The 11,074-nt window shown below is 51.8% G+C and overlaps 1 protein-coding gene and 1 long non-coding RNA gene across 2 annotated transcripts; one reads left to right on the top strand and one right to left on the bottom strand.

Annotated features, from left to right (window-relative positions):
- The first annotated feature begins 6,473 nt into the window (after positions 1–6,473).
- Positions 6,474–7,341, top strand: LOC106733200 (uncharacterized). Its single transcript, XR_001369382.1, has 2 exons — positions 6,474–6,705; positions 6,853–7,341. It is a non-coding gene; the product is annotated as an uncharacterized LOC106733200 (long non-coding RNA).
- On the bottom strand, positions 7,123–9,270 carry ADM (adrenomedullin). The gene is made up of 4 exons (XM_006162932.3): positions 9,110–9,270; positions 8,664–8,782; positions 8,363–8,512; positions 7,123–8,159 (listed from the first exon to the last, which is right to left on the bottom strand). The coding sequence occupies exons 2-4, from the start codon at positions 8,759–8,761 to the stop codon at positions 7,841–7,843; spliced, it is 567 nt and encodes a 188-aa protein (XP_006162994.1). The 5' UTR covers positions 8,762–8,782; positions 9,110–9,270; the 3' UTR covers positions 7,123–7,840.
- Between the last annotated feature and the right edge of the window lie 1,804 nt (positions 9,271–11,074).

Genomic DNA, 11,074 nt, shown 5'->3' with positions numbered 1-11,074 from the left:
TGCCGGAGTCTTTGTCTCTCTTCTCATGAAGAAAGAAAGAAACTTTTTTTAAAAAAAAACATAAATTTACAGAGATGAATGCACAAAGAGACTCATCAAGGGCATCTGATGTGTGTGTATGCTGTTTGGTTTTATTTGTGTATATGTGGGTTTCTTGTTTTTGTTTTTGTTTTTTAAGACAGATTCTTTCTATAGGGTGCATATGCTCAATGGAAAGACAGAGAGGGACAGAGAGACAGAAAGCAAGAAATCAGCCTCCCTTCCCCAGAGGGATGGCCATTCTGCAATCTCTTCTCCATTCTCCTCTCAGGATTTTTGGCATGCACATACAAGCACCCAGCATGAGTTTCAAGCTGCTGGGTTTGGGACTTGAACCACAAATACGTGAAAGTCCAGAAACATAGCCCTGCTAGTCCATGTGTTTTGTCTATTGTTCTTTTTTTTTGGTTTGTTTGTTTGTTTTGTTTTCCCAAGACAAGTCTCAGTATCTCACAGTCCTCCACCTCAGCCTCTCTGATAGCTAGGACTGCAGGTCCCAGAACTGTACCTGGCTTTTTAGGGTGGGGTAGGAAACAATTTGAATCCTCCCATGTAGCCTCAGATTGCCAAAAAGCAGCATCCAGAGAGTACTCTCAAGGCAGAGCCTATTGGAGGCGTTTTTAACTATAAAAACATAGGCAGAAAGGGCCAGGAGGTGGTGTGGTGGTTAAGGTACTGGACTCCCACATGGCTAACTACTATTCGAGTCCCAGACCTAGAGGCTTGAAGTGGGTGTGTGTGAATGTGTGTCCCAAATCCCAAAAGGAGGATGGAAGAGGAGGGATTGTGGCGTGGCCATCCACCCTGGCAGAGTGATTTCTCACTTTCCTCCTCTCTATCTCACTCTTTCTCTGGCAAGCACATGTGCCAAAATACACAAATGAGTGGGGAGAACAAAGGGAGGTTTGGAGAGTTCGGTAGAAAATAACTAATAACACAATCACGGACACTGAGAAGTCTCAAGACATGCTGTCTGCGTGCTGGAGAACCATGCAAACCAGTGGTGTGCTTCAGTCCAAGTCCAAACACCTGAGAACCAGGGGAGCTGATGGTGGAACTCCCAGTCTGAGTGGGGTGGTAATGTCACTGGTCTAAGTTCTGGAGTCTGAAGGTCCAAGGACCAGGAGGTGTAAGGTCCAAGGGCAGGATAAGATGGATGTCACAACTCAAAAATAGAGAAAATGTGCTCTTCTTCCACATTTTTATTGTATTCCATCCCCCAACAGATTGAATGATGCCAGCCTACACTGATGAGGGTGGGGTGGGTCTTCTTTACTCAAATGCTAATCTCTTCCAGAAACATCCTCGCAGTCACACCCAGAAAAAATGTTTTACCAGCTATCTGGACATCTCTTAGCCCAGTCAAGATGACACATAAATTAATTCACCTATATCTAGGTTGGCAGGGACATAAGAAAGTGGGAACTCTCTCAAGTACTGCTGATGGGAACACAAACTATTGGGTCATCAGAAAAGACATGTTTTTCTATGCAAAAATGCATCATGTCTTTTCCATTGACCCACCAGTACAGGCATTCTGGAAAACAACCTCACATAATTCAGCACAATCTGTATGTAGAAGCCTTCTGACTAAATGACACCATTTCTAGATCTATATGGCCAGGAAATTATCATTTAGATCCATAAGAAGGCATGAGACAAATGTTTATCTACACATTATTTGTGGCAGAGAAGTGCTAGAGGCAACCCACTTGTCCCTTGTTAAGGGACAAGAAAAGTGGACCTACAAGTGGCATTGAGGTCAAGGCAGCTGGATCTCACACAGTCAACTATGAGGTACGAGTCCCAGACCCAGTGGCTTGAAAATCATGCTAGAAGTATGCATGCCCAACATCCCCAAAGGAGAATGGAGAAGAAGGGATTGTGGTGTGGCCATCCTTCCTGCGGGGGGGGAGGGTCTTGCTTTCTGTGTCTCTGTCTTTCCAGTGAGCACAGGCACCTTATAGCAAAAATCTCTCTCAAAATGAAGTTTGTACTTGTGAAATAAATTCAACAGATTTTATAAGTATATATATATATATATATATGTACGTATATATATATATATGTACATATATATATATATAATTAAATATAGATATTGACATATTAAAGAAGGTTTAATATGTTGGTTCTATGAAAGATATGGGAAGATTCCTATGAAAGATATGGGAAGAGGTATAGAAATGAAAGGAGGAAAAAAACTCAGTAATACAAGAGAGAAACTTTGCAACAACACGTACTGGTGATGACAACTTGCCTTAAACTGACGAGTACATTTAATTCAGTTCTCTGTACTGAGATCAGTTTTTTTAGTTCCGTTTGTTTACTTATTTCCTTCATGAGTAAGAGAGAAAGACAGACAGGCACTCTTATAGGGTCTTCACACTGCGATCTCCCCACAACCCAGCAGCCAGCTAGCATTGCAGTGTAGCGCACTGCATCATGGATGCAGTGAAGAGCACACCTGGCAGGCTCAGATAGACTCTGGGAATGAACCCAGAACCTTCTCATACGGCTTCCAGCATTGTGCAGCAGCACCTCTATATCCTGCACCACAGCAGCTGGCCACCTGAGTTCAAATTTTTCAAGTGCGTGTGTGCATATATCTATAATGTAGGAAAGTGTTGGGCTTGTCCTGCAGCCCAGTGGTTAAAGGAGCTGGACCCCATATGGCCAATCATGGTTCTAATAATGGCTCTGATGGCTTGAAAAACACACAGGATGCAGGTGCATGTGTGTCTAAACTCCTGACGAAATGATGGAAAAGGGATTGCAGTGTGACCATTCCCTTTCCCTCTTTGTCTGTCTCTCTGAAGAGTGCACATGGCAATTAAAAGCAAAAAGAGATAGTGTAAAAAATGTCTAAAAGAGTTTATATACTAATATATAGGTGACACTGGTTATCTCAAGGAGTGGTATTAAAGGTGAATCTTTTTTCTACACCAAATAAATATTCTATCATAGGTAAAGTGCATTTTCATGTGTATTTTAGAAATTCATTTTTAATACTCAAAACTACTTTCCTGCTGTTGGATACATGTACAACAACCTACTAAATTCAGCTGCCTGTGTGGCCACAATCATTTTATTGTTTTTCCAGAATGTTCCAAAATAGCTCTGGAACAAGACCAGTGGGACCACCAGATAACTATCTAGCCTCACCCTTCTTCCCATGCAAATGAAGACCAAGCCTCCACTGGCTTTGGCAGCAATCTCTGTGGGACTCAGGATAACAAGGCTCTCTCCTCTGCTGGAGAAAGGAGAGCCAGCTCTCATCATCGCTCTCTCAGAGTCAGCTCAGAACATGCTCTGAAAAACGGCCTTGAGTAGCAGTTGCCAAGACAAAAGGTCCCACCTCAAGGGTGGAAACTCTATTTGCAGCTTTGTAGACACAGGTGTTCTTCCAGGCGACTTCAGACGTACAGAGTGGGGCTGTGTTGGGCCAGGAATAGCTCCAAAGGCCTCCCCTCAGAAGCCAGCTCTTGAGGGCCTCAGTGTATGTTCGAACTATATTTGGTAATAAAAACCAAAGAGGTCAGTGGCTTAGCTCAGAGAAGGGGGAAAAAAAAATGGCTATGGCTATTCCTGATTTATAATCCCTGCTTCAAACCAAGACCAAGAATTTAAAACTCACTTCATTTATTTATTTTGCATCACTGAGATGAAGCAACTTTCCTTCCAGTCCCACCAGCCTCCTGTAATTCTTTCAGAACCCACAGGTGTAAATCACCTACCCAAGATATCCCTGTGTTCGAGGACATTCGGGGACATTTGGCTTGAAAACCTAAATGTTAAAATTATCCCATGTTACTCCTTCTGTCTTCCTAGCATCGGAATAGCCTGTAATACTTGGGTGCAAATCCAGGCTCCACCACTTATTCACTGTGTGACCTTGGCTAAGTTACTTAATGTCTCTGAGGTTTAGTTTCCTTATCTACAGAGATAGCGACACCTACTTTACAAAGCTGTTGTGAGAATTAAATGAGATAAGGTATATAAAGTGTCTGGGAGAATAGTGACACCACGCGAGGGCTAAAAAAAGAATCTGGTTTTCATTCCACCCTACAACTCCTCACCACCCTTCAACTGTTCAGCCAAGGTGCTGGCTTTTCAAGAAATCACCCTGTCCCCTGTGTTTGATTACAAATGGGGACCATTCCCACAGCCAGCAACAGTAGCTAAAGATAAAAGCTGTGACTACTCCTTAGTGGTGGACAGGTTGAATCAGCTCACACCTGACTCATCTCGGCTGATAAATGATGTGTTTGCATCCAAAGGCTCTATCCCGATAAGCTTCAGCACCTTAAGAGATAACTCCAGAAAACAACTCCTTCTGGAGTTGTGGAACAGCTTCTAGAGAAGAGTTCAGGGTTGATTGTGACCTTCAGTTCATGCTGAACACCTTCCAGACTGACCTTAGGAGGGTCTCTGCCTCCTCAGACATGTCCCTAGTCACAGGATTTGGAGCGGGAAGGACTCCAGCTGAGCAGCTGCCTCTCCCGTCTCAGAGTAGAACCAGCCCCTTCACTTGCCTTGGATTCCCTGAAGTCATAAGACTCCCTCAGCAGAAGGCTGGGTGCCCGTTCCCTGCTCACAACAGCCCTAACTAAGCTAGTGCCCAACCTACCTCTGGCAGCTTTGTTGGCTGGCTGAAGCTTTGCCAGGGCGAGGTTTGGCTGAAGGGCTTGGTGGCTCAAACCTTGGGACAAACCTTGGCTCAGGGAAAAGGGTAAGTGTTCCATCTTGAGCCCCTGTTTATGTGGCTGAAGTGTTCGCTGCCCTCTGCAGTTCTGCAGCCCGTCTGGACCACCCAGAACCCATTCACTGGCACAAAAATGCCATGACTGGAGTTTTCAGTCACTCTTTCATTCATACAGGCCTTGTTCCTTCTGTGCCTTGGACAGACCTCCTCTTAGAGAATATGTATCAAAAGGCTCTCAAGGACAGGATGGTCTATGACTGCATTTGTAACCTCAATTTTGGTGACCCTCACAGAATGGTTCACATCAAAGAGGACAATGAATGGTATGAGAACTGACATCATCAACTGCTGGGAGCCCAGAATGAAGGTCTAAGGAAATGGCATGCGCTAGGGTCTACTTTCTTCTAAACTGAAACTGTTCAGAATCAGGTTGTCTCTGGACCTATCTCTCTCTCTCTCTCTCTCTCTTTTTTTTTTTTTTTTTGGAGAGGTTTTTGCTCTAGGGCACATGTGCTTGCCAGACAGAGAGAGACAGAGAGACAGAAAGCGAGAAATCACCTCCCAGGGGGATGGCCACGCCGCAATCCCTTCTCCTCCATTCTCCTCTCAGGATCTTGGATATGCACGCACACATGCCCAGCGTGAGTTTTAAACCACCGGGTCTGGGACATGAACCGCGGTCGACTACGTGGGAGTCCAGCGACATAGCCATTACGCAGGACCTATCTCTTTCAGCCTATGCAGACTGCTTCTGCAAGGAATTAACTGCCCTAGGCCCCTCAGAGAGGGGGCTGTAATGTGCATCTGAGGCAAAAGTCCTAGGGGATAGAGGATCACCCTGGAAACATTTCCATTCTCCAAGTTCACTTTCAGGTTCCTTCACCAGGAAGATTTTTTTTGGCTGGGGGAGAGGTTTTTGCTATAGGGCACGTGCGCTCGTCAGAAAGACAGACAGAGACAGAGAGACAGAAAGCGAGAAATCACCCTCCAGGGGGGGATGGCCACGCTGCAATCCCTTCTTCTCCATTCTCCTCTCGGGATCTTGGGCATGCACACACACGCACCTGGCGTGAATTTTAAGCCACCGGGTCCGGGAAGCAAACCGCGGTTGACTACGTGGGAGTCCAGCGACATAGCCATTACGCTAACTGCTGGTCCCGCCAGGGAGATTTTAAGATCACCTGGAATCACTGACATTTCAGCCATGCTTTGAAGTAGAAAGGCCAGAGAAACTTTCTAGAAAGGACAAGCAGTTGGGCTCCATCTCGGGCCATCCGGATAGTGGGTGAGAAAAATGGGGTAGGAAAATAAAACTGTGGGGTGCCTCATTACCGTCCCCTACTAACTGCTCCCATGCCCCCTCGCTTCTGATCAGTCACTCAAAGGAGGCTAAGCGTCCAGCATATGTCCCTGGAACTGGGGTCAACCTTCCAAGATGATAAAGTATAAACCGAGTAGGAGGAAGGAAGGAGGGAAAAAAGTGGAGAAAAAATGAAAAAGGCCTGGGTAGGAGGAAGGAAGAGGAGAGCAGCAAGGGGAGGAGGAACAATGAAGGTCTCAGTCGTCTGAGGCACACGGTTCCGGCGGCACGTCCGTCCCGCCCGCCTCCCGCCAGCAGCTGCACGCTGCGCAGCGTGTGGGCGCTGAGTCACTGTCCCAGCACCGGGAGCCGCCGCGCAGGTCTGGGGGGGCGGTCCTGGTTGGCATGTGCAAACTTTTTTTTCTTTCCTCTTTCATTAAGGCTGTGTGCTGACTCCCACGTAGGAGAACTTATTAAACCGCACGTACTGCCTGACCCCCCATCCGCGGCAGCCGGCAGGGGGCGCCACAGCCTCGCTAATGACTCGCCCGCTGTCCCAGCACCCCGGCCGGGAACCGATTGGGGTTATTGGCTGCCTGTTACCCCGCGTCCCAACATTTGCTGGAGTCGCTTCTAACTATAATACTCACCGCAACCGGGGGTAAGTCCTTACGTACGAAGTCTTGGATACCACTCCGAGGTGGTTTCTCCGAGGCGTGTTTTTGCGCGGGGTGTCCTGAGCAGCTCCGTAAATCTGGGACTTGGTTGCGTAACCCCGACGCAGCGTTTTGGCTCGCCTTCCCACCAGGGCTCACCCTACCCCGCCCTGCCCCGCCGCCACGCGAGGCGGTGACCTCCGGCGTCTCAGCGAAGCCTGACTCGCACCCAGGACACGCGCCTCACATGAAGAGCAGCGCTCGCGACAGCTCAGCGTCCGCAGGGAGCGACCAGAACGCCGTGCACCGCGGCGGCCCCACCTTCCCAAGTCGAGCTGCTGATCTCAGGCTCCTGGGTGGACCAGCGCCAGGACCAGGACCAGGGGCACCCTCCCTTCCTAGACTCAAGAGCCGAGGATGAATCAGCGTTGAGACAGTTTATTGATTCGCAGTTCGCATATCACCCATTTTAAGTAATCGATAATACAGAGACACGGTGTTTCCTTCACGGGAGGTAATCAGCTCTTTCGCGCGCGCACTCACAACAAATGTAACACCTCATGGAGACATTCACGTCTTAAAATAGGGGGACAATACAATCGCTTTTAAATGCCCTTAATACAATATATAACGTACAAAAATATCTCTATGTTTGAAGTTACATTTTTTAAAAAAGAAAAAAACAACCTTGACAACAAACTTAAATATTGATAGTTACCTCTGTATGTACAACACGCATTGCACTTTTCCTCTCTAGGTTTTGGAAAGTTCAAGTAAGAGCGAGGCTTGCGCCCCGGTGGGGTGATACCCCATGAGAAATCAGTTTGTGGGCGGGCACGTCAGTGGCTCAGACCCCTGCCCCGGGGGTCTCAGCATTTAATTCTCAGTTTCTCTCTCTGTGAGCCTGGCAGATACTCCTTTGGATTCTTCTGTCCCCATTGGGGCACCTGGGCTTGATGAAAATGCAGAAAGCGCGGTCCGGAGGAGGAGCCCCTGCAAAGCCAGGGCTCGCCAGTGGACCGTGCCTCCCAGGCTCCGTTCTTTGCAGGCTCTCTCAGCCTGGTCCCCGGTCAGAAAGCCCTCCGCCCCTGAAGGCCACAGCGGAATGCTTGCGCGACTGTTCTCTCTTGGCACCAGCGCCTAAATCCCAAGGAGGGTGGAGAGCGCTGTGTGCACCCGGGAGCCCCGAGTCCCTGGTGCCTGTGGCTCAGAAGACACCAGAGTCCGGCCTGGGTGGGTCTCGGGCAGGGAGCGCCGCCTTCGGCGCCCGTAGCCCTGGGGGCTGATTTTGTTCCTGGGGGCGACGCCGTCCTTGTCCTTGTCTGTGAACTGGTAGATCTGGTGCGCCAGCTTCTGCACCGTGCATGTCCCAAAGCGGCAGCCGAAGCTCCGGAGACTCTGGTAGTTGTTCATGCTCTGGCGGTAGCGCTTGACTCGAATGCGGGCGGCGTCCAGAGTGCTGCGGAGAAGAAAAAGGCCCCGTGAGACCTCAGTAGAGCAGGGCTGAGGCCCCAGCCACCAGGAGCGGAAGCCATTCTAAGACTAGAGGGAGCTGGCATCAGAGCTGCGGTCCAGCCCCGACGATCTCCAGGGCCGTGGGAGTGGTGAGCTCGAGCTCCTCCCGCTCAACTCCCCCGGTCCCCGAGCACCCGGCATAGTTACCTGGCCTGGGGGCTGCGAGAGGCGCCCTTCATGTCCTGGGGCCGAATGAGAGTCTGGGCAGGCCCGGCCTTCACGTCCGCGAGCCCGGTGGGGTAGCTGCTGGACACCCGCAGTTCCCTCTTCCCACGACTTACAGCCCACTTATTCCATCTGGAAAGCACAAGCAGACCCGATTTGCACGCGTGCAGGCGACATCCTGGCCCTTCCTTACCTCCATCCATTTCTGACCCCCTTGGGACTAACAGTCCGTTTCCCTGGTCAGCCAGGTACAGGCGCTGGGGAAAGCGCTGCCCCAACTCACTTCTTTCGGAACTCCGACGCCACGTCGAGCCGCGCGGTGTCTGCGCAGAGAAAGGCGAGGGAGCCCAGGTACATCAGGGCCACAGAAACCAGCTTCATCCCGGCGGCGATGCGCAGACCCTGGAAACCCGGAGAGAAGAGCCGAGGGTGAGCAGACGCCAGAGGCGCTTGCACCCGCCGGGCGGGTAACAGACCCTGCAGCAGAGGCCGCTGCACAGCGCCTGGCTCCCTGAGGTTCCCTGCTCAACTTCTCGGAACTTGGCGAACTGGGCAGAGGGGACTGAGTCTCTGGAGCTCCAGCTGTGTGTGGGGGCTGGTCCCAGGATGAGGGACGTACCCCGCAGAGGTCCCCCATAAAGTCGGGTTGTTCCCCTCACCCACGCTCCCAGTTTCGGACCTCCACAAGCTTTCTCCCTCCCCCCATCCCGCCAGGCTTGCGTCACCTACCTGCAGAGGGGGTGATCGGCCAAGCACTTGGAGAAGAAAGTCTGAGACGTCCCTCTGGCAGTGGCAAAACCTCAAAGTCCAAGCCCGGCTGCGGAGGGAATCCAGAGGTGGCAAGACTCGAGCAGCTCTATCTAGTGTCACCAAGAAACCACTGAGTGGCCAGCCCTGGTTCCTGCACTTTATAGGGAGCACGAGGGGCGGGGCCTGGGCTGCCCTCCCGCCCTCCCTTTCTTTCCCCAGGCGCGCGCGCTTCTGCGCTCGGGCGCGCGCATTGCTTGCCTGAGGGTGTGGGGTTGAAGGGGGTCCTCGTGTTCACAGTGCTCAGAGATGCAAGAACAGTCACAGCCCTAACTCTGGGCACCGGGTTCAGACGCTGGGCTGGGGCGACGCAGAGCTAGTGCAACCTTTTAGGGTCCTTACCCCAGACCTAGGCCGACCAGAGTGCAAGGCTTCCTTGCAGGGAAATGCAAGAGCTAGTGGGGGTTGGGGTCACCGCGCGGATCGTCCAAGCCCTGGACCTGGGGAGCTGTACAGCTCCCAGCGGACCGCGCCCCCTGCCGGCCCGGCGCCTGACCTGCCGGCGACCCCGAACTCCCGTGGAGCCGCAGGGCAGGTACCCCACAAAGCGGAGAGGATCGGATATCGCCAGTACCCCCCCTGTCCCCTCAAACGCACCCCAAGAGCACGGGAGACCCCAGGGTTTCAGGATGGGCTAGTAAGATTTCACAATAGGGGCGAGGCTTGGAAAGGCTGAACTGACAGTTCGGATTTGGAGGTGGGGGTGTTATCTGAAGTTTCTGACTCTACGTGTCTATTTGGAAATATAGGAATAACCAAAATGAGGGAGAAAGAAACCATTCCATGCCCCCCCCCCCTTGTAATCCAATTATGCCTTATAAGGCGATAACCTGCCTTTGCCCGGGCGCTTTCCTTCACCCATTGTAAACGTGAGGTTTGACTGCCAGACGGCAGACTAATGCTTCACGTATGTTAATCGCTTTACAGTGTACCGTGCACACGGCCACATCCCGATTCCCTTTGATATCCACACCAACCCTGAGTTAGGCGAGGAAAGCGATATTACTGTTTCCATCTCACCAAGTAGAAAACTGAGGTTCAGAGAGAGGAAGGCTCTTGCCCAAAGGCACACCGAAGGCAGCGAACTGCGTCCCGGCTCGGCCCCAGCAAGCACGCACGCAGAATGGGGCGCGGCGAGGATTCTTCTAGGCTGGGGTCACCATCTTGTCAAGGGGGAGAGAAGAGCCCCAGCCCCCGCCCAAGGATTTGTGCCTGTTCATGATGAATCACCCCAAACACGCCTGTCACCCGTTCGCACCTTTCCACCACTTCACTTTTTTACTGGGGGGACGAACGGGGAGGAAATATTGGATCCCGCGGGGCTCCCTGCACGCGGGTCTCTGGTGTCCTGTCGCCCACCACTCGGCTCGGGTGGCCTAAAGCCCAGCAGCCAGCCTGAGAGGCCGAGGGCAGGAGACCCGCTTCTAGTCCTCGACCCCTGGCAGTTGTCTGTGTGAACGTGGGCAAGTCATGTCCCCTCGCCAGTGTCCCCAGCACATGTTTAAACTCCCGCTCTGCCACCGTGGTTCTGAGGCCCGCGCAAAGGCGGCTGGGCTCTGGGTCGCGTGGATCTTGCCCACTGCGAGGTCTGGGCCGCGCCCCCGGCTCACGCCCTGTGGCTCGTAGACTGCACCGTGGACATTGCACCTGGGGGGAAAATGGCTGCACCAAGGTTTTGCGCTCTGAGAACTCTTCCTCGAGAGAGTCACCTGAGAGGACCTAAGTTCCAGCTGAAGTTGGGGAACATGTTCCTGGCTCTGGCTCTGGTAAGAGTTTGGGACGCAGAGGGTCCGAGGGGTGCGGCGTGGCCGACTGGCCCGGCTCGGGCCGCCCAGCGGGACGCCAGGCAGTGGCCGCCGCAGACCCGCCCCGACTGCCGTCTGGCTG

The sequence above is a fragment of the Tupaia chinensis genome, unplaced genomic scaffold, assembly GCF_000334495.1.
Source record: "Tupaia chinensis unplaced genomic scaffold, TupChi_1.0 Scaffold141165_1, whole genome shotgun sequence".
Taxonomy (NCBI): Eukaryota; Metazoa; Chordata; class Mammalia; order Scandentia; family Tupaiidae; genus Tupaia; species Tupaia belangeri.
The sequence above is the reverse complement of the archived record's forward strand: the minus strand, read 5'-3'. Positions and strand labels throughout refer to the sequence as shown.

What these genes read in the sequence shown, in the direction of transcription:
- ADM (XM_006162932.3), bottom strand. Translation starts at nt 8,761, where the DNA reads ATGAAGCTGGTTTCTGTGGCCCTGATGTACCTGGGCTCCCTCGCCTTT. An exon ending in GCGTCGGAGTTCCGAAAGAA is followed by an intron (nt 8,513 to 8,663) that starts GTGAGTTGGGGC and finishes TGTGCTTTCCAG; the next exon opens with ATGGAATAAGTGGGCTGTAA. An exon ending in TCTCGCAGCCCCCAGGCCAG is followed by an intron (nt 8,160 to 8,362) that starts GTAACTATGCCG and finishes TCTTCTCCGCAG; the next exon opens with CACTCTGGACGCCGCCCGCA.